Source organism: Athene cunicularia, assembly GCF_003259725.1.
Source record: "Athene cunicularia isolate RWA chromosome 4 unlocalized genomic scaffold, athCun1 chr4_part1, whole genome shotgun sequence".
Taxonomy (NCBI): domain Eukaryota; kingdom Metazoa; phylum Chordata; class Aves; order Strigiformes; family Strigidae; genus Athene; species Athene cunicularia.
The window spans coordinates 17,656,316-17,680,125 of record NW_020799098.1 but is presented as its reverse complement, the minus strand read 5'-3'; the positions used below and the strand labels follow the sequence as shown (position 1 = coordinate 17,680,125).

Genomic DNA, 23,810 nt, shown 5'->3' with positions numbered 1-23,810 from the left:
CAGTGCATACAAGTGCTTTATTACTGCTTAACCATCAAATCAATGAAACATTTAGGCTCCAATTTTTCAATGTCGTCTGTGCAGAAAGACCTTTGCACCTATTTGAGCCTCCAGAAGAAATATGAGCTCCACAAAAATACAGAATTCACCCCTATTTGTGTCTCTGTAACATCACTGCCTCACTGCTTTCCAGTCATGCTTGACCAGTGACTGGATTATTCTCTGAATTCAAGAATGTTGTTAACAACTGATAAATATATTAGGAAGTTACAGAGCAGTATTACTAAAAATGTGAACTTTTAATTAACAATTTCTCAATTTTGTCCTTCCTCAATTATTCATATTTCAAAGCTTTTGGGAGTTCCAGCAGACAGCTACATTGAGACTGATTAATATTCTTCCTTTTCTTTCTTTCATCTTGAACACCTCCTCAGCTAAAAAGCAGCATACTAGCTTTAGATCACATGAAATGTTTACTAAACTACCTTTATAGTCTGAAAATCTGTAATTACTGACAATATATTCCCTTTAACATTTTTCTTAAATATGAACTGATAGATGTGTGTGCATGTGTGTGTGCACATGTGTAATTATGCCTCATTGAGTATTTTATTTATTTCAAAGGCTCTCTGTAGCTCTAAAAAGTGCTAATCTGAGATCCCTGAGGAATAAGAAAAAACTGGGTATCTACTGTCTAGCACCAAAACAGTGCTGTGCAAGACATTCCTACATTTTTTTTTAAAGTATCTCAGCCCAATTCAAGGCAGCAAGGTGTACTCAAGTGGATAGGTCAAAAGCAAAGTTGATGTCCTTTTTTTTTTTTTTTCCCCAAAATCTTTGTCTATTACCTAAAAAATTCTGTAATAAATATTTAACTAATTGTGATTGTGACAGCTGCCAGCAAGGATCTGGATAAGGTTAATAGTTAAGTAATACTATTGTTCCCCTTGAGATTTTGGTCACTAGTAATATAGACTGATCTTTTACAAATGGTAGTAACTTGGTGAACCACAAAACAGTACATAATGTTAACTAATCTTATATATTTTTATGTACATTTTTGTTCACTACTTATGTTTGGATCTAATTCTGAAAAGGTTGAGCACAGCTACTAAGTCTGACTAAATGATCTACTCCTAAATATATCTTTTACAGAAGTGAAAGGAAAGCTTTTCACAGATTTAGTAACAATTGCAACTGGTAAGATTATAAACTCCTCTTAGAACATGAACTGTGAAGTGGACTTACATGGATGAGCTATCAAACCATTTTTTTCTGAGTCATTTAATTTTGATATTCCCTTCATCTAATGACAGTTTAATGAAGCACAGAATCAAAGGCATGTCTTCAATGTGCTGAAGGAGGCAAAATTGCCTGGTTAGGCAGTAGTACAGGAAGTTATAAATGATTACTGGAACCTTTTTTGAGCAGCTTATACTGTGAGCTCCCTGCTGTGGCAGCATAACAGACCAGCTGGCTGGACACTGCAGTGAAGGTGCCGGAGCTATACACTGTAAGTTTTTGCTGGCAATGCCTAGTCCCATAGAGAAGACCTGCCAACTCTGACCTACCTCAGTGATTAATTTAAACCCATTCTTGATTTTTTATTAGAATATGCTGAATCCTTTATAGATAAGAACTAAGAAAGGTGGAGAAACACAGCAAGGAGCTAACACGCTATATGAATAGACAAGGTCACTGAAGTTGCACTTACATTTTACGCAGTTGAGGAAGTTTCTTAAAGATTCCAGTAGCTTCCAGGACGGAAAATTCATTGTTATTTAGTCGCCTAGAAGAAATAACACCAGTTTTTAAAAAAAATTGATTCAGGCATTGATACAGAGTGTTCCACACTAAGAGAACTTTTCAGAATTGTTTAACTGAATAACTGGTGTTTAACTGGTAGCTGAAAAACAATTCCCCATATATACTTACATTTCTAATTCTGATAATTCCTCTGAATGAACATTCTTATTAGTTAAATTTAGGCATACATAAGACATACAGAACCAAAACCATATCACGAAATATCATACAACTAAAACGGCAGAGAAATGTAAAAACGTGTTTTTCATTTTTCTTCTAAGGGAAGAAAAACAAAAATGTAACTAAGAAAGGATTCCATGGCAACTTATAAATAAAAATCTTTAAGAAGTACATATAAACCACTGAAGATTAGTTTACTGTTCTTTAAAGGATATCAGGTGGGGTCTGCCAGACATCTGGAGGTGCTCACAGAACACTATTTACAAGAATGAAATAATTACTTTATGCTCAAAGCTTTCGAGTAGGGACTGAAACACACTGCATAGGTCTTCCCAAGAATTTAAAACCAGTTCTCTGACCACGGTTTATCTTCAGATCACTACATCTAACACACATGTATTGCATAAGAATGGATTAAATGTTGATTTGTAGCACTACAGGAAGGTATATAATGAGCAACAAATACTAGCTGAATAGGGCTCTTTCCTGCCCTGCTATCAAGGCTGTTCCAGCATAGTATACTTTTATCAACTGCTAAGTTAGGGGACTATGTAGATTTCTAAAAATATCTGCACTAACCCAGTATTCCCTATTTCCTCTCTTGAAAAGAAAACGGAAATTATGAGTCTTAGATTCTTTGTATGCTTTAATGGAGTCATCTTATTAAGGAAGGGAGTCTGTCCAGCTTTTATTTAGAGATCTTAAAAAGGAAGAGAAAGAGATGACTGACAAGATCTCTGTGAAATGAAATTCAGCATAATTCTAAACTCAGAATGCTTTTCAAAATTACCTTATTGAAAAATTAAAAAACCCCTAGAAAATAAAAGAAAGCTGCTCATTCATCCTTCCTTCCTGCTTATTCTCAATGATAGCCAGAAGGGAAATTAAGGCTGTAAATCTGAAGGTATGGCTGTACGATAGTTTCAGCACAGAAGAAACCGAGAGAAGAGAGGAAGGAGTTTTTTGCATATACACAGAACATGTGTATACCACACTGAAGTATAAGGAACGTGAATTTCAAAATCTGAAAAATCATCTCTGAAAATCAGCTGAATAACTTAATGTGATTTTTTTAGCGAGAACATATCAAATTAGTTTTTGCACAGTGTCAGTTAACAAAGTTACTTCTTCATTAGCAATAGCCTTTTTTTCCCTCAACATCAAAGGCAATAGCCTTTTTTTCCCTCCATCAACAACTGAAGTACCAAGCATTCTCTAAATACTGACAGTTTCAAATATAAGTTATGTGCTATATCATCTATTAGAATGATCTGTTTGTGGAAAATTTACTGATTCTAATAAAACTTGCTGTGCTCTATTGCAAACATTTCTAACCCCACTGAAAAAGGCAAGTGATTTGATCCTTTCCTCTTTGCAACAACCTTTTACATATTAAAAATAATTTACTTGGACTCTTCCCTCAAGTTTCTTTCACACAAAGGCATTAAATCTTTTCAGATTTTCCTTGGAAGTCTTATCTTCTAGATAATTCTTGTTCTTCTTGAATTTTTTTTCCAAGTCATTCATATCCATCTTGAAAAGTGTAGTCCTTGACACAGTATCCCAGCTGATATTTTACTACTGTTATGTAGAGTAAAACAATTATTTCATATAACTTACATACTACACCCCTGTACATATATCCCAAAATGAGATTTGTAGCAGTAGCAGTGCCCAGTAGCAGTCCTTCATCTTTAAAATGTATGATACCACCATAGCATTTATCTTCAGTTACTTGCTGGCTATTCCTCACTCTTGTATTTGCTGATAATTAGTCCTATCTAATGTCATATTTAGAAAATTAATTTTTATTAAACTAGTCTTATTCTGCTACCAATATTATAGAACAATTTTAAGAATTTCCCCTGTGTTTTGAATTTGTGTACTGTGTTTAAAACCATAGCACAACTCGTATTTTCTCACTAACTTAGTGTATAATGGTGATATTACAAATCATGTGTCCTCACTGAGGGAACACTCACAAATAAAGGGACATCAAGAGTTACAAATTATGGGTTTATGGTCAGAGGAATGACCACATGGATCACATAGAATTTCTATGGCTTTAGATCTGGAATTGTTAAATATTTGTGCAAGAAGTTCTCATTCTGTTATGAGAAGTGATACAAACATAGAGGACTCAAAATTATTACAGATGACTGGAAAATGAAGAGATGTGGTGATATCTCCCTTATGGCTCTTAACATAATTATTTTTTAATCCCAGTGCTCTTTACTGGTAAAGACAATGATAGTTGTTACCTGTCAATCACTTACGATTTGATTTGAAATTGATTATTAAAATGATCTTAAAAATATGAATTATGGATTATGAAAATTATCTTAAAAATACTTGTATCTGTTTTATTCAAAGAAAAGTACTGCAATTTCATCCTCAAATGACGTCTAGATATTCTGTTTCTCTTTTATTTGATGCTTTTTCTTGTTACATTTTAAGACTATCTTACTTGGATAAAGTGCTGGATAGAAAAGGGCTCTTTAACGACAAAAAATGTAAAGGAAGCAATGATGGAAACTGAAGAGAAGCAGATTCCATCTGGAAGTAAAATTCCCATTTAAAAAGATTTTAACAGAAGTGAAGGGAGATGATTAACAGTCTCAGGGAAACACTCTTAGGGAAATGGTGGATTTTTAATCCACTGATACCTTCAAACAAGACTGTTCTCTGAAAGAAGTGCTGTAACCAAACCTGAATTATGTTTTAGTCAAACACAATTTATTGTTGGCTGTTTGAGAGTTTAGGATACACAGCAGATGAGGCTTGATGACTTAATTGTTTCTTCTGAATTTAATATGTATGAATTATAGAAGGAAAATACTTGAAGTTTATCTTCCACATGTAAATAAATTAATATGAAAAACAACAATTAAAATACTAAATTAAGATTATTATTATTTCTTTAGAGCAAAGAGAATTAAACATGAATCCTTATAAGAATTAAGACAATGCATCCTTATCACTTCAACAACTACATTTCTCCTCTGTTGGTTCAGTAACTACGATTTTTACAACCATTTATGATCTACACTTTAACCTGTTACCCATTCATCAGTTTTTATTCTTCAATTCAAGTAATTTTGTCTCAAAATATTATAGCATAACATAAAATGTATTTCTCCACAGAAATCTATCTCCCTTTATTGAAGACTGTGTATCAAGTTTTTTCTTCTCTGGCATTACTTTATGAACAGTAAGTCAACAGTGTGAACATGGCCAAAAGCTGAGCTTTGCTTTTCCCACATATGCCACTTTTTCAATTGAATTTACCATCATTCTGGGCACAACTAGGATTACCACTCAGATTTGTAATTAGAACATGACTAAGTTCAACTCCCTCTCCCCAGTGACAGACAGACAAAAATCTTCATCTCTATTTACATGATATTTCAGTTCAGATTCCTTTTTCTGTCCAGATATTCAAAATCCTTAACCATGGTCTCATTATTTCATACCTTCAGAGCTGTACTGTTGCTTTGATGCCAGCTGCTGGCTGATTATCTCTTAAGAAATATGACATACTGTTGTTCATCTCACCCTTGTGGGTCACAACTTGATCACAGCACTCCCATCTCCATATCTCTGTCCCTCCTCTACTACATCAAATCAAAGGTCCCTCTCTTTTGTTCTTCAACATTCTGACTTGTTTTTTAAACTGAATCTCCTAGGAAAACCAGCTATTTCCTTCTGCCTTTGCTCTGCCATTGGTGGCCACTTTCATCTCCACCCTTTCTGCTGATCCTTGAAGCATCTCTGCATTTCCCATGCTTAGTGCATGGGAAAACCTTGTAAAGCTCTCTTAATTTTACCTTTTGATCCCTCCTTGAAGACCATTTCAGTTGTGATGCCTACAAATCATTCCCATACAACACTTATTAAGCAATTAATAATCTGTGACTTCTTTTCTGCTCATCTCTGTTCATTTCATTTTCAGATATCTCATCTTTTTAACCCAACCCTGTCTTGTTTTATCTTTATCTTCCTCTTAGCTGTATCTTCCTCTGGTCTCCTGCCTGACACACATGATGTGTGCTTTGAAGAATCACCTCTGTTTTATTAAACATTTTAAGACAGAATTGTGGTTCCTGGATGTCCTACTTGCTCTTGTACTTAAAATAAAAAGCAAAATAAGCCCTGCTACCTTTCAAAAAAAATCCAAGTGTGTAGCTCATATACTGGAGAATTAGAAACAAAGAATAGTTACATTATGCATTTATTTTAAGTTTTTAAGGCTACATGGTATAGAAATGATGCATAAATAATTTTATCTTAATATCTATCCTTTGAAGTGCACCACAGAGGTTACATTTAATCTTTGTTTTTCAAAAAAGTAAAGCTGTGGTTTTACATTTGAAAATTTTAGTTAGTTTTTCACTAAGCAAATAATTATTTATTATGGGTTCAACTTACAACTCTGCTGTGTACTGGGGGATGTGATCAGGAATTTTGTTGAGTTTCTGATTGGAGCAGTCCACTGTGGTCCCTTCACAGCGACATTTCTCAGGGCAAGCCAAATCTGCAAAGCAGTCTCCACTTAATTTGGATCTGTAATCTTCAGTGCCTGTGGAAGAGTCAAGTCAAAATACAGATACTGAGTCAATAAAGTATAAGATTTACTTCTTGTGAGAAGGTTGGAAAGATGTCTGCAATGCAGATAACGGGTGGGCAACTTGGGAAATGCATGATAAACTTTGTGATACTGAACAGACACAAGGGCTTCAAGAGAGGGTTAAATATAGGGGCTTAAGATATGCTGGAAAAAGAAACTGTGACCAACTTCACATACAGGATAACATTAACTTGAGCTTTTCACAGCTGTACTTTCTGCTGATGATGTCAGCCAATCTAGCCTTGTTTATAGCTAATCACACAAATGGCACTGATTCTTTTAGAATTTATTTTATTTCTTTGTATCAAGAATAAATAGATCCTGAATGCCACCTTTTCTCTTTCACTTGTTACAAATTTGTATTGATGACTGGACCTCGTTAACCTCTGTGATTTTTTTTTTTTTTAATAGTCCTGATACTCCACATCATCTCAAACGTAAGATTGAAAGCCCTGTTTTCAGCTTTAATTTAAAAAATGTGTGATCCTGACTTAAGCCTCAGCAGCTTGCCATGCTGTAGAAAGCTGCGTGACGTTCCATGGTGCTTGACAGAACCATGTTTTACTCATACCTCACAACCACATGGTTAGATCAAGCACAACAGAAAATCTCGCTACGTTATCAAAACTGCATCCATTAGGCCAAGGATAAGAGCAAGGGAAAAGAGGAAGGAGTAGCGTTTGAAGTTTAATACTTGCTTACATGACATGGCATTCTTATGACTGAATGTCCAGTGCCACAGTAACAGTATTACTGTCACAGATTAAATAAAAAGTACCAAAAAAAAAAAATGAACCACATTGAAAGTTTCCTCCACCATTTCCCAGAGTCAGTCAAAGAAAACGTCCTAAACATATCAGGAGAAAACATCCAGTAAGGAACTGAGGGTGGGTGACAAAGAAAACAAAGAGAAGCTGAAAGGACCTGTGGGTTCTTCTTGGACAAAGGTGAAAAGACTGAGACTAGTAGAAGGTGCATCAGGGCTGGGAGGTACATTGTGATTTAGCTCAGACACTGAACTTTACTTACAGCCAAAATGGTGAACTCCTGCAAAAGTAAAGATAGCCAAGAAGGAAAGAAAGACAGAGTAATCCCAATTAAGACAAAAACATGAACTAAGCTCTCACGTTCTCTACTCAACTTTAGTTTGATTAGATGATGTTGATAAGGGGTACCATCTTCAGCAGATAGAAAGAATAATTCATTTTAAGTGGCATTTAAAAATGAAGATTGGGGTTAATTACAGATTTAATATAGGATAATGATACCTCCCATGCATTATTCTTCACTATTTTGAATGTATTCTTAAAAGCTGCTCCCTTGAACATATACACATGCTATGCCACTTAAAACCTTAACAAACCAAAGGAACATAGGAGAAACAGATTTTTCAGGGGATGAGAAAAAAACCCAACTCATCACATATTATGTTATCTAGCATTTTTAAATGTCTAAGTAACACATATAACTACATGGAATATTTCTGAGCTACCAGACAAATGATATTTTTTCAATTTAATGGTTTAATACTTGTATAACATTTAGTCTTCCAAATGACTATGATGAAATTGTATTAAGACTTCCTTAGTGTCTGCAGAACAAGATCTCACAATGAAATATTTAAACAAATATAAAATATTTTTAAGTTTTTAAAGAAATGCTAACATTTTTACAGTGGTTTTAGCACTTTTAAATACCCAATAAGGAAGGTTAAAAATACTTTTTTTTTTTTTTTTCTTTCCCCTCCTGAACCTAGAATAAATCACTGTTATCACTTGAAACAGATAAACTATTCAGGGACAAGATTTTGAACAACTAAAATAATTTTGTGCAGCATCTTGCTGATAACCTGATAGAAAGAAAAAGCACAGAAGCTGTATTTCAAGAAGTAGGTCTGTAACACTTACTGATTAATTATTTTTCTTCTTATTTTTTCAGAAACAGCATTTTTTAAAGGGTACATAAACAAACCTTAACTGCATGTGTGGCCATATTATAAACAGGCTGTGAAGACATTTTTGCTGGCAAGAAAACACTTCTAACTCAGAGACAAAAGTTGTGCTGGCAAGGTTGAGTAGAAGTCACTCTGTGGCAGGAATACAGCTGTTCTACTCATTAAGGAATTGAGTGGTACTACAGGTTTGAGAAATTGAATCCCCCTCTGTTTTATGCTGGTTTAAAACACATTTTCGCGGCTGCCAATGATGAAAAATTGCTGCCTTATTTGGTATTTCATTTTGGTTTTTCTTCATATTCAAACCAACTTTATTATGAGGGCATGAAGAACTTCATAATTGCTGCAAATTTAAGTGATATATCTCACAGTATTATGGAAAGAGCTATTAAACATACCAGCTTAAAAGACAAAGACCACTGCAGAATGACAATGTACCTGTTGTAGTTGAAAGAATAAGTGCACTGGTGTCATAATCAATTATTGTAGATATTTTTCTAGGTATTAAACTGTGGTACAAACCCCTGCTTGCAAATCACATACTGTAATTCATCAATAGATTCATTATTCCCTTGTTTATTTTGTCAATCAATCATTTATAATCTGTTAGGAACATAATGCGAGCGCATCATTGTTTTTTTTTACTATTAAGAATCAGTGCACACACCTGACAAGCAAGGTAAAATAAAGAAAGAAACGTATTTCAAAGAGCTAGGGCCAACATCAGTAAATCTTTTGTGAAAATATCATAGACTTATTGTAGCTTAAAGCAGTGTGTAAATTGCTGTTTCACTCCAACTCTAAAGTCGTATTTTCTTTAATGGAAAGCATTTCTGATTCATTGTATGTGTGTGACCACAGAATGCCTTTAATGAAGAATATCAGCTTTCTTTTCCAAGCATTCCACTGTGATTTCGTAAACACAAGGAGGGTGAGCAAGCAGTAGCTGCAGCCAGTGTAGAGCATGAAAGCAAAGCAAGAAAATGTTCATTTGTAAAACGTTTATTTTTATAAGTTGTACTAGCTCTTTGATGTTAGTACAGTTTCCTGTGTTTAAAAGCAGCTCGGGAGCTACATTTAAAAACAGTAGTGGCAGAAAGGCAAGGTATAAGATAAGTAAAGGTGTCAATTGAAATATGAACTAGCAGGTGCAACCTTCTAAATAATTTAAGTAGATGTATAATTTTGGTAGGTTGTGTGCAAATTTGTGAGACAACAAAAAAACCCTAAATGGAGCTGCATGCTAAGCTCTTATATTTAGAAAACAGAACTACTAGTACTCTACAAAGGAAAACTATGTCTAGCTACAGGTATTGACTAATGTTAATACACATGCATCAGTTTCCTAAAAGCTATAACAAACTTTGCTTTTTGGGGGAAAGGGAGAGAGTATCTGCAGTTAGTCAATCTTACTGCAGAGCCAAACCTACCTGGAATGAAATACTGTTCTTTAGCTAAATAAAGAGAAAAAAAAAAAAAAAAGTTTTATTAGATTAAGTATGGACTACAGTTAACTACAGATAATTAAGTGAAAAAATGTGTATCCACAACGAGAGCTGATAAACAACAAAGTGTGAATAGTCATAAATGTATCCGGAACATGGATAACAAACAGTTCTCATCTGGTATTTGCACTTGAGACTGAATAAATTGTAGAATGTGAAATGCACCTGGAACAGCTGGATACCATATGACAAGTTAGGATTTAGAGAAATGTAAGTAGGAAATGGAGTGAGATTAGAAAAAAGAAAACAGTAAATTTCAGTATGAGGTAAGCTCCCTGTATAAAATGAATATGTCATGTTTTCATATTTAGCTAGAAATTTTTAGATCTTTCACATACTCCAGAGCCTTGTGGAAATTTTACAAAATGATTTATGTTGGTGATACTTGTAGTGAATAACTTCAGCATTTCATTCTGAAGTATTATATATTGCATTTCTTTTGTTAGATTTAATGCTACTCAAAAATAGTGCCAAATGTGTTAACTATAGTAATGTTCCGTGATCCCATAGTCTATGACTTCCATGATTTCCCCCCTTCAGTCAAAGAAAAAAGATTCTGCAATGTTTAATGATTTCATAGAGAGCCAGCTGCCTTCATTAGAACTTCCACAACCACTGTTTTTGCTAATTAAAAAAAATAGCAGCTGAACTAAAAAAAATTACCTGAGCAGCGGAATTTCTTGCTTTTGATCTGGCCGATCCTTTTGTTTGCCAGACGGCGGGGGCTGGTGCAACGGGCACCACTGGTCTCAATGGGGTTTGTATGAAGATAATCCGCCAGCCACTTCAGATGGCAGTCACAGATAAATGGGTTCTGAGCCAAATGCCTTTCATGAAGAAAAAAAAAATTATAATTTCACACATTATTTCCCTTTGGTCTCAACACTTCCTGATATTTTTAGCGCATTGTAGAATAAGAAGTCGTACTAAAGACAGCCATAAACAGGAGCATACATACAAGGTCTGAATTGCACGTAGGGGTGAGAAGGTGCCTTTTGCAATGGTCTGCAGCTTGTTGTCGTACAAAGAAAGAAGATTCAAGTTGTGCAGATCTTGAAAAGCATCAACTCGCAGGCAATTGATCTTGTTGGCGTTCAATAATCTGTTCAATGGAAGACAATTATAACAGTGAAAGAATTCACTCAGCATCGCTTCAGCGTTTTTCACAGATAATTCTTTGTGTGCATTTGTAACCAGAACAAGAGATGTAGTAACAAATATTAACTGACAGTGACATATGGCATTTCAGGGAATTGAAATATCTTATTTAGGTGTTCTGAAATTATTCCTAAATATTTGCACCTTGGAGTTGAAATGTGTGGGTTTGTTCAGCTAAAATCACATTTCTTATATGGGTTGATAAAATGTGCGTGAGTGGTGTTTGTCTGTGCAAAGAAAGAAGCTTAAAAAATCAAGTATCTGCAAGGAAAACTACTTTCTTTTGCCAAATAAATAAACAAACAAAAAAGGAACTGAACACTGTGTTCATTAGCTGGAAGAGATGTGCAGTGGCACTTTTAATTATATGTTACTAATCAGCATGCTGCCGCATTAACAGAGTTGTAGTAAAAACTGGTGGCATGGAATATATCCAAATCTGTCTTGGATCCTTTTTCCTCTCCGTCTTCAAAGGGAACCTTTTCTTCCCTGTACCTCCCAGACTTCTGAAGTTAAAGCAAACAAGCCAATCTAAACCAACTCCTTCATGCTTTTGAAGAGGAAGAAAAATAAAAATGTCATTCAACTAGGTGCATTTTTATAACCAAATATCTTTGATTTTTTCCCATTTCCAGACAGAAATGGAATGGAATGGTGGATTTGGAAACCAATGCTCTGATACAAACTTTCACCACACAAGTAGAAATTTACTTAGACTGAAATGTATTGTCTATGCAAAGTATAACAAGTTATGGACATTTTTTTTTTTTTTAATACAGAATAAATTGAAGTCCAGAGATGACACTTTTTTTTTTTTTTTTAAATCTGAACTATGTTTTCATAACTAAAAACTCTTTAAACGAAAACAGCAATGCATGCCCCCCCCTTCCCCCCATTATACTAATCTGTGACTAAAAATAAATCAAAACGTAAACCTCTAGGTGGTGCTAGAACTTGCATTTTCTTTCTATCTATTTACTGTTTTGCCATCTTCAATAAGTTGTTAATAGACATTTTGACAATTACTACATTATAAAATCTGGACATTAAATACTTCTTATCAAGTGGGAAGAAGTTATAAATTCTTTAAGAAGAAGCGTTAAATCAACATGTCAGTTATTCTGGGTCAATTCCTTCCAAAAACTCCTCTTGTTTTATGACCCATTTCACAAATTTCTTTTACACAGTACAGCTAGTGCACAGCCTCCGCTGCTAAATATTGACAATATTTATTAAATATATCACCATGAAATTCTTCTTTATTCCCAGTATTAAATATAAATAGAAATGGTTTATAAGATTACATGTGAAAATTTCCAGTGTTAAATGAAATAGCAGCTGGAGTTCACGTAGTCAATGAATTGTACAGAGAAGAGTGAAAGAAAACATTGAATGTCATCAATGAAACTGTAGTACTACTCTGTTCTTCCAAGGGTACAACCAGAAATACAATTACATAGCATTTCCACTACATATTTTTTCTGTATAGAACAAATATTCCTTTTATGATTCTCACACAACTTTAGACATACTACACTGCTTGGAGGAAAAGACAGTATCCTATCTTACATGTATTATCCTTAAAAAATCCATACAAGAGAACAGTTTCATTTTAACCATTTTAGGCTGACATTAAGTGAGATATGATCGAATTTGTGGATGAATGGCAAGCTGACCTGCAACAGTCTTGACTCCTTTGACTTTAACATAATTTATTCTTATCATACTCTGATCTTACATACTGGATTTCCTGCCAGTTCTTCTCCAGGCATAAATCTCTCATCATGCTTACCCTTCTGAGTTATCCCAAAATAGAATAAATATTAAAAAAAATACTCACAGCAATTGCAGAGAAAAGAGTCCTTCAAATAGGCCCTTTGGAAGTTCTGTAATTTTATTGCCATAGAGGACACTGTAGCAGGAAATAATAAAGCAAACAAAGCCGCCATTATGAAAGGCATATACTATATGATTTTGACGTTAAAAAAATAATTTCCATGTCCTGAAGAGAATTTAACAGCAACAACTTGATACTTGCAAGATCCTTGTAGTCTTGTGAGGTAGCAGGATCACACATTTTCCCAAAAGGTGAGTTGCCCAAAGATCTGTCAGCAGAATCAGCACCTCACTGTTTACAGCCTAACCAAGGGACCTTGGGAAGTGGATTTGCTGTTTGTAACAACTAACTGGGGAATAAAAGAAATGTTTGATTTTGTTCAACTCTTTGCCATGAATGTATTTATGAAAAACCCATACATTTTTAGTGTCCAGCTGCAATACAGTATTCACTTATTATTCTAAGATTTTGAAATTATTTTTACAGCTTTCAGAATTATCAAATTTATATGGAAATTCTGTAGGGAGCCAAAACTCAAAAATAATTTCACTATAAGAATATGAGAAATTTGCTTCTGTTTTTACAGGTCAAATAGATACCTACAGTGAATTGAGTGAACGTAAGCCCTGGAAAGCATCTGGAGCTGCTTCAGAGATCTGGTTATTGCTCAGGTCACTGAAATACATGAAATTTGTTTCAATTAATTCAAGCTATTTTCAAAATAGCTAATATTAAAATAATATGTAATTTGAATTAGGCATGGAAAGGAGAGGGAAATTAAAATATTTATGTGAAACACTGCCAAAGAATTTTAACATAAAACCACTAAAATTGCCAGTAAACTGAACAAAATGCATGCTCAAAAATAGATTTTTCAAATGCTTGGAAAAAAAGACAAAAATATTTACTTTTTCTAATTGCTTAAATACATTTCATAAAAGAATTGTCTGTTTGCTATGACCATAGGACTATACAGCCTTAAAGATATTCTGAAATAGCAGTGGTTTATCCCCATTAATTTATTTTTTATAGACTGTTCGCTACAGTAACATATTGCTTCTATAAAATAATTTCAATACTTGGTAAAAAAAAAAATTATTATTAATGTGACAAAGATGTTATCTGGTCTTAATAATCAGCTTGCCATATCAGTTGAACTTCCAGCAGTCAAACTTTCTTAAATGCTCACTCATTGACTGCAGTTCCTTTGTATGACCTGGACTTGTTTTTTTATTTTTACATGTAGATATGTATATGTGTGTATATATGAAAATAAAAAATTAAATCTGAATTATTTAGTACATACATTCTTCGAAGCTTTTTATATGGTGAGAAAGCTCCAGGAGGTATGACCTTGATTGAATTTTGTTCTAACCGTCTGCAAAAGAACAGCAAACACATAAAAATACAAACCACAAGCCAAACAGCAATCTAAAGCCACACAAAAGTAGAAGGGATAGACTTATATAATATAATTTTTATCTTGAGAAACAAGGTTATTTCATTTCAGTTTTCATTACAAAAATCTAACATTTTGTCTGTAAAACCAAACTTCTTAACCTATAGAGTATAATGTTGTAAATTAAAACCCAGTCTTGATTTTATACCTAAAGAAAAATTGGTTTTAGAGCACACAAGATTTTTGTAAAATTTAAGCTAGAACTGAATTAAAAAATTCAAACTTGAGTTAGTGTTAATTGGGTCCCAATATATTATTCACATGGATAAATTTCTATAGTAAGATTTCTTCAGAAATGTCTAAAGACTTCTGTGAGTTAATCATTGAAAGATGAAAGCAACAGGACAGGGAAGAGTAATGTTCCCCCCCCCACACACACATGATTTCTTTAGATATAAAACGTAACATATTTTATTTAAGATATAATACTAGGATTGCACAGCCACACTTCTACCTTCTTTAATCAAGTATTTTAATCTAAAATTGTAGTTTATGTTACTGGCCTGAAACTTGCCATACTGCAAAATGTGAATTTGCTGATGGAAACAGTTTTCCAACAATTTTTTGAACTTCCAGAGATTTGCATATGGGAAATCTATGCCGATACAGACCTATGGCCCACTTGCCAACAAGTCAAAACAGGTTCAGCAATAAGCTCATTTAAAATAGAAGATACTTCTTCACACACCACTGTATTTCATGGTTATGGCATGTAGACATAAGGAATGAATATTTATACCAAAAAGTACAGCAGGAGAAGTCAGTATTATTTAAACTATATACCATGCTTATCTAACAAGCTTTCTATTTCCCTCTTTCATGCACAGGCATCAACTCTTACGATGAACTACATACATAAAGACAATGCCAAAAATCTATCACATAAAAGGAATCAAAATTCTGTAGAATTTACTTCACTATTTTAAATTACTTGGACATTGAGAATCTAAGGTCAAAAGCCTTTTTAAAGCTATATGCAAGAATATTAGCCTATATTTTCCTTTTACCCTTGTCCTATTTACTCTCTTCTGTTTCACTTTTGCTCTGATAAAGACACATAGGTCACTGTCTGCACAGTGAAACTAAGAAGCTCATATATTCACTTTGAGTAAGCCTTTCCAGGATAATATTCTTACAATTGTCTCTTTCTGTAAAGTTTCTCCAGAGATCACAGTATAGCTGAACTGAAGAAAGATTTTTTGTTGCCTTCATGAAGTTTTGTTCAGGTGGAGATATTTATAAATCTAATACCCAAAATCTCTTAAGTCTGACCACACTTTAGCTTACAGAATTTGTTCTTGAATGGCTTATATAGAAGCCAAGAAAAAAGAAGCCTCAGAAAACCTGACACACAGAAAATCTCACTTTGTCAGAGCTGTTTTAGACAGGGTTCATGTTTTTAAAGTCTTTAACTAGGAAAATGTTGCCACCTTGCTACAGTTTTCAGGTATATTTTAAACACTGCAGGGAATCCCCATGGCACAAGACTGTTAACTTTTTCTATAAACACGTTATTCTTTCATATGCTTTCTTCCCCTTGGCTGAGCCTTTTGGACCCATGAAACACATTTTGCATCAGACCAGGAGTAGTGACTAGGCTATAAATGAACAAGGTCACTTCTACAGTGCACTTGAGTAGATGCAGAAGGCAAACATCTGAATAAGTAAACACTTGCTGAAGTTAAAGGTCAACACCAAGTTAGTCCAAACCCAAGTATTTTCTCTTCTTACACTAAATTTTAGCTTAGTTTCCCCAGAAAATAAAGATTATGCATGCTTATTATGTAGATAGTTTTCTACTCAGCTGCTAGGTCAAAGAGAGGTAAAACCTTCAGACAATAAATTTCTAAAAATGTCCTTATTTTACCAATGGGAAGGAGCTGAGAAACCAAATTAACCCAGCCATGAAGGGAATGGCAGCCATCCATCCATTTCTGTTACACACTCTATTTGGCAGCAACCAACTGCCTAACCACCAGAGGTAACCTGACTAGACATTTATCAGACGTGTAGCTCTGAAAACCAGCCAAAGGATATCTTGCACGGAGAAACACATAGGACATAAGCAGAGGACTGGAAAGAGAAGGGAAAAAAGATAGGGAAGGATTAGACCATATTACAGAGGAGGATTTGCTGGAGAGAGAGAGACACTGGGGAAAAATGCCTCTGTGTATATGGGAAAGACGGATGTTGCAGTGGCAATACTCCCACATGAGGCTGTCACAAGCCTCATTTATAAATGCTGCTTATGAGCCCATGATGTAGAGATTTGTAACCTAGTGGCAGAGGGGCTCCAGTCTACATTCATCTATCTTTCAACATATAATGCTCTTAACTGTCACAATATGGCATGTAACTCAAGACAGACAAGGTCTAGCATTAAATTAAGACAGAAAGTATTTTTCAGTATAATCTTTTAATTTGAAAATATATTAGTTATATAAACTGCTTACAGGATACATGTATGCCATTTTTTAATGACAAGATAGAATAGCAGATTTAATTTACTGCTGTTCAATTTGTCTACAAATTATACAGGTCCAAAACCTGAAGAAGTCCTACTACAGTATGTTTCTGAAAGCTAATTTTCTAGCAGTTCTCATGGAGCTAACTACCAATTCACTGGTGGATATGTAAAATGAACTCCATGTCAACTTTACCTAACATTCCCTTTTAGTGAGAAATTTATAGTCTAATAGACAGACTGTGCAGTGCTGGGATAAATTTACAAGCTCTTCTATATAAAGGATTTGTTATAGTGGGATCATCTAAGTATGTCTTTTCTTAACTCACGCCAAAGTGTACGCACTAAAACACATCACATTTTAGAAAATGAGATTAGCATAAGGAAGGAAAAATAAGATTACATAAATACAGAAGAAAAATCTTTTATACCCGACTTTGTCTGTAAAGAAAGTAAATTAAATTCACATTTTCAAGCTTTGTTATCCTCTAATCTCCTTCTTTATCTTCCTAGAATCGGCTGAATTTCACAGAGTGCAAATTAGCATCCACTATTCCAAAGAAAATCTAATTGGATATATTCCAGGGTCACAAAGCACAGATAGACTAATATCTAAAGGAAATTTGCATTCTACTGATAAAAACCATAGTAATTAAAAACTCCTTTATATTAATTCCTCATATTAAATGGAACATTTTAAATTCTGGAATAGGATGGGATGTAGTTATCTATTACTGAAAAAGTGAGCTATTAAGTGCTTGCAAATGACATGGCCAGAAGTACCATTATATTACAGAAGAACAAAAAGCTAGTATCAGTATTTTTCCACGGAACTTGTATTAAATTTTGTGCACAACATCTCCTTTGAAAGTCATCCCAGAAGTCATTCTTTTTTATAAATTAACATCTATGTATCATAAACAGTGCATTGGTGGTTTCTTTTCCAAAAGCCACTGTCAATTTTAGTAGCATATTTAATAAGATAAGATAATGGAGGAAGACAGTTAAGCACATGCTCCATCAAAGCCTGAACTGCCTCATGTGTAAGAAGTACTCTACCCATCACCACACAAATGCTAATTAATGCTCTTAGTACTAAGTCTCCTGCTCCTTTTAGTGTTTCACTTCAAAGAAGTCCCACATCAATACATAAGTGTTTTACTGTCTTTTAACACTGCCAAATTGGTTGAAACCTTTTTTGAAGACTATTCCCTAATCATTCCTATCTAGGAAATGTACTGTGAACATTTCTTTTTCAAAATCTTTCCCTTCTGCTTATCACTACAGGCACTGTAATGTACAACCACCTACTATTCTAAGAAACAAAGGTGCTTCTGCAGTTGTGACTTCCAAGCTAATCAAATCAAATCAAAGTAGGCCCTCAGCCAGTAGACGGATTCTTCCCAACCGGTCCCCAGAGAGCCCTGTGACATGTAAATCACTTGACACTTTCCAGGAGGATGCTGTTCTCTCCTATAAGCCTGCAGCACACTATTACTGATTACTACTTCCGCACTTACAGAGACAGACAACATGCTTATTTATACTGACACTTTTAAACTAGCTTATTTTCCCACTATAAAAAGTCATTTCTGTGGAAGACTTCTGCCCCAGGAAAGATGGCAACTGGGAATGAAACACATCCTGTTCTCTACAGAATAATTTTTATTTTAAATCATGCAGATGGAGTACAATATACTCAGCCTGCTCAATAAAAAAAAAAGGTAAAAAATATTGCACAGAGATGTGCTGCACCTAAATGCATGTTAAGGGGTCAGAGATTTATCTAAAAACTTAGTATTTCATAACAATAAAACATCTTCCTTAGGAAAACACAAATTTGAATATGAAGCAGCAAATTAGCCATATATTTTATAATTAAACAATCAGAACATAACATCTTGATTAATTAAATTTGGTCAATACAATAGTGGCTTTAGTAGTTAGTTATAGTGAATCTATACTTTTAATTCCAGCATCTACCTCGTTTACAAAAAGCCTGCAAGAAGCTTGTCAAGAAATCCCGAAAGAATTTTTACTACAGAGAAGTGTAAGCTGTGCAATGAGTCTGATGTATTGCACAGATGCTGATTATACATGGTAATAAAATTGACAGCTCTTCTTTGCATTTTCCCCATCTGCTTTTAAAGTAAATGGCAAAAACAGCTGTCAGAAAACAGAAAATAGATTTCAGTGATGGGATTCAGTGCAGCTCCTGAATCTGAAGGACTGCAATACACAGCCAACACATCTCTCATCATATGCAACATCTGCCAGGGTTTTTTGTTTTTTTTTTTGTTTGTTTTTAAAATAAGGAAACAGTGATGGTCTCCCCTTGCTACAACAATCCTCGAGGCTATTAAACAAAGTAACTTTTTTTCTCTCTCAACAACTGCACCTCCAGAGTGCTTGTATTCACTAAATGTCGCTTCTAACTTTAGCAGCAAAAGAATTCCGTTGAAATCTGTGATATTATCCATGTCTAACAAAACAAAAAATGTATTCTGAATAATTATATTACTTGCATTTTAGAATTTCAGGCTCTAATTCTATGTATTAATAAATCTGGTTGACAGTTTCCTAAATATTTGCATATAAAGAATCACTGTCAATGTTGCCCTGATGCTTGCCAAATTGTTAACATCCAGTCTAATTGTTCTATCAAGTATTTCCTCAGGGGATTGATTGTAAATGACAGACAACTCCTTAGTCTGCATTACATCAAAAAAGTAACAAGAATTGTCATTCTAAAGCTATTAAACAATTTGACACATTTACTCAAAAGCAAGTCCCAAACCTGCATTTGGTTAATTTTTCATCACAGAAAGAGCCATCTCATGCTCTGAACCCTACAGCACCATTAATGATGATAGGATTTACATTCCTTGATTGTTACAGATTCAGGATGTAGACAAAATGCACCACTTCTTAAAAGAATTATTTGCTCGGTACTTTGGCATCTGTCAGAGTGCGGCTCCAGTGCAATTAACCCGAGTCACCTAGAGCCAAGCTAAAGAGTTTCTAATTAGCCTACTTTTGATGAGAGTTGTTATGCTACAAAAATCACTTGAGCTGTTCAGAGTAACTATTAATTTCTCAAAAAATGGATATAATCCTCCTATATTCTTGGCTCATGACAAGCAGTGACTTGTCAACCTGGAATCATTGAGCAGGAGCACTAGCTTGAGAATCCCACCGCCATGCAAGACTAACAGTGTGGCAGGAGCCTTTACTACCTGTTAAACAATACATGGACTTACACAATAAATTTGCTGCAAAAATCTAAATGAAGTTTTTAAACTGAGAATACTTTTCACAAGTGGTTGCTGCTAACTGGACCATGTATTTAGCAACATGTAAATAATGAAGAAAGCATTCCATTGATGATGAAACACAAAATAGTGAAGTCAGTACCCACAGTTTCTTTTGTAGTAACTTCACTCACATTATTGCTGAGGAAAAGTTATCAGTAGTGAAGAGCCATATGTGAAAATAAAATCTAAGAGTAACAACACCTTTGGAGCATGGCACAGCTGTCAGAGCTCTATGAGGGTTTTTCTGGAAGAGCTAGATGAGCATTCTCCAGCTTCTCTTCATGCTGTATAAAATATTCATTTATTCCATGCTTGAGTTATTTTCTTTCCCCTGGCAGAGCCAGATATGCACCTCAAGGTGCCTCTTCTACTTCAATACACACCAAAACTTGCACAAAACTCCCAGAAGTGGAACAGTGTTCATTTTGGACAACACCTACTTCCAGCGTCTCTGGAAACTAGCTTTGGTTTCACATGTTCCTTGTTCAATTGCTGTGTTCTGTTTCTTTACATCCTCTCAACTGTTGAAATTATCCTTTGTCCTCTGAATTTAATTACTTTTAAGATAGGACACAGGGGTATGAAGAAAGTCAAAGATGTGAACAATGGCAGCACAGAACACATGCTAACAAAGAACAGATTAAATATTCTACCTACAAAAGTCTGACAACTAAAATAAGAAAGTTTGGTTGGTGTTTTTTTGGGTTTTTTTTGTTTGTTTGTTTGTTTTGTGTTTGGTTTTTGTTTTTTTTTTTAAAGTGTAAAGCCACATGATTTACCAGTAATTTTCAGATTAGGAAGATAAATTTGAGTAAAAGTTACAGTTACATTTCTCTTGTGTGTGTTAAGCAGACAGGATTAGCTATCAAGTTAGCAAAACGGTCTATTTTTGAGGCAGTCAAATGGAACATACTTTAAGTTTTACCTGAGAAATATTAAGGTGGGAATCCCAAAGATAAGTTAAATGTCATTCAGTGAAATCTGCATTGTCAAATTAAATATATTAAGATAAAGAATTTAATACCTCGGTAGACTCCTTTACCTGATTTTAATTTTTCACATTTTTTCAATACGTTGCTCGTGATTAATGCATTTTTCATTTTTCATATGTAATTATTGTGAGTTTATATGCATATATCATATGTTAACATTTTAACAGATTTCTACATTTTTAATAAAGCAAACAAACCATTTTGTTTTATATTGCAATGTGCATAAATACTGATTTTGCCAAGAAATAACGACCTTCCCACAATCAAAGAAAAGTATATACAGAGAACTGTACTCACATCACTGATGCCACAGATGAACAATCTAAAGTCAGTGTCACTTATGACAGGGAGTGGCAAATCATAAAACCTTTCTACTAAAATTATGAAGTAGTATTACATTTATTTTCATGCAAAGATTTTCAAAGTTAATGGCTGTATTTGCATTAACAGACTAAACAGGGCCTGGGATGGCCTTTAAAATTAGGTGCTGCAGGATGTGGCAAAGTTCAGTTACACTGTATATTGATACTAAAATTTTAGTTTCATGTCAGCTATTTTGCACCATATATTTCTATTTCATTAGGAACCATTTTGGTCCTACTCCATATGTAAAGTCATACTCCTGTGAATTCTTTTGAACAAACTTCTAGGGAAAAGATAAGCATAAAACTAATACTTTAATAATAATTCATCTTAAATTCATATACTCTTATTCGAGATAAGCTTCTGGACATAAAAAATGCAGTAACTTTTAAGCAAAACAGAAGCAAAAGCTCTATATTTCACTGAAAAATCAAAATGTCTCCCTAGTCCACTAGTAAATAATGTGAATATCAAGTCCAATGCCTAGTCAGGATTGGTCTTAAAAACCTTTGAAAAGGGAAGAAGCTAAGAAAAGATTTAAAGAACAGTACACATGAAGTACTGTTGAAAAGAAGCATATAGGAGAAAACTTAATTAAAAAAAATGCCAGCTACATGAAGTTGCTCAAAAGTTTGGAATGTTATATTAAGAGTTAAGGAAGTATTAATCAGATCATGTGAATTTGTAAAAGAGGCATTTAGCAAATAGTAATGTCTCCACAAGGTACTTATGTATCTGTTAATGCACTTTATTTCAATCCAGCAATTTCTCAAAATTCAAAACCTGGAATATTTTTCTGGCTTCCTGCTGGCCAAAGTATGCATCAGTATTCATAAGCAACTGAATACTATAATAACTTTTTTTTTTTTTTTAATCCATAAGAAGACATCATCTTTTCACTTGACACCCAAATACGCAGGCAGTATTGTATGCATTTGTTATGTCAAGAATTAAGAAAAGATTTTGATAAATCAGAAAAGTTTTGAAAAGAGGCATAAGAATAATTAAACGGCTGTGAAACATTTTATATGGAGACCAAAGAGATCTATCTGTTTAGGGTAGAATCAGAAAGTTAGCACATATTTTCTGGAAGAAGATAGATACTGTTACAGAGGATTCTTGCAACCTACTAAAAATCTTCACAATACATAGTGAAACAAGACCAAATGACTACACATACATATGTATATACAGAAACCAACTGGGCCAAACCTTTCCAGAACGTCATTGGATGTGCAAGACCTCTGGCTGACAGCTTAACTGTTTAAGAGGTCAAGGATATTTATGAACTCACATTCTGTATAAGTCCTAAAAACCCCAATATTTTGATTTAAGGTAGAAAGCTGAAAAAAATGCAGACACTGGAAAACAATCATCAGTTTAATGTCTTATAACTTATAGCATCCTCTCCTTGGGATTTGGACCCATTCCTTTCAGGCTGCGAAGATGCAGGGTTTGCTCTCATTTCTGTCAGGCTACTGTAGATAGCCGAATCACACTTTGAGCTGCTAAAAATAGAGAAAGCTGCTTTATCTCTGACGTTTCAGAGTTTTCTTGCTATACAAGTCTTTGAACTCTCTTCAATAAATGTGCCCAAACCCTTCCCAAGTGACTTTTCTCTGTAAACGGTCATCCTTAGAAGCATCTTTGCATCTCAGTGTAAGAGTCTCCCTACTCAATCACTATTTATTTAAGGCTGTACTTTGGACTTTTAGCTAAGGATTGATTTTAAAAGCCAACAGAAATGGTGAAACTGTACACATGCCAAGCTTAGCTTGGAAAAGATACATACATTGAGCTCCCAGTTCTCAAATAAAATTCCACATTTACACAAAGCACTTCCCCAGTTTCTGCAGTGTGATCAGGTCACTCACCATTTTATTTTGGTTAAGTCCATCTGTCAAGTTCAGTTCTGTCAGATCTCATTTCCTTTCCCCTCTTTTCCTCCTTATTTTTCCCCTTTCTCTCCTTTCCCTTTCCTTCCCCCTTCCCCCCCCCCCCTATAATTTGAGTGTTACAGTGAGAAACAATCTCAGGAGCTTTTAATCCTGCTTAATATCACACAGCTCACAAAGACGTAGCTGAGTGCTTGGCATAATACACAATCATTAATCAACAGACTTATGAAAACAAAGTATACGGGACAATGAG

At 34.3% G+C, this 23,810-nt stretch overlaps 1 protein-coding gene across 2 annotated transcripts in view; it reads right to left on the bottom strand.

The window, feature by feature from the left end:
- The window catches only part of SLIT2 (slit guidance ligand 2), a 262,728-nt gene that overhangs the window by 57,827 nt on the left and 181,091 nt on the right, over positions 1 to 23,810 (bottom strand). Inside the window, exons 6-14 of one of the 2 annotated variants that reach the window (XM_026846674.1) lie at positions 14,374 to 14,445; positions 13,671 to 13,742; positions 13,071 to 13,142; positions 11,031 to 11,174; positions 10,736 to 10,899; positions 9,998 to 10,021; positions 7,643 to 7,660; positions 6,415 to 6,565; positions 1,715 to 1,789 (exon numbers count right to left, since the gene is read on the bottom strand). In XM_026846674.1, coding sequence (XP_026702475.1) covers positions 1,715 to 1,789; positions 6,415 to 6,565; positions 7,643 to 7,660; positions 9,998 to 10,021; positions 10,736 to 10,899; positions 11,031 to 11,174; positions 13,071 to 13,142; positions 13,671 to 13,742; positions 14,374 to 14,445 — 792 coding nt within the window. The remainder of the gene's footprint in view (positions 1 to 1,714; positions 1,790 to 6,414; positions 6,566 to 7,642; positions 7,661 to 9,997; positions 10,022 to 10,735; positions 10,900 to 11,030; positions 11,175 to 13,070; positions 13,143 to 13,670; positions 13,743 to 14,373; positions 14,446 to 23,810) is intronic. The other variant, XM_026846673.1, reaches the window with a different exon arrangement.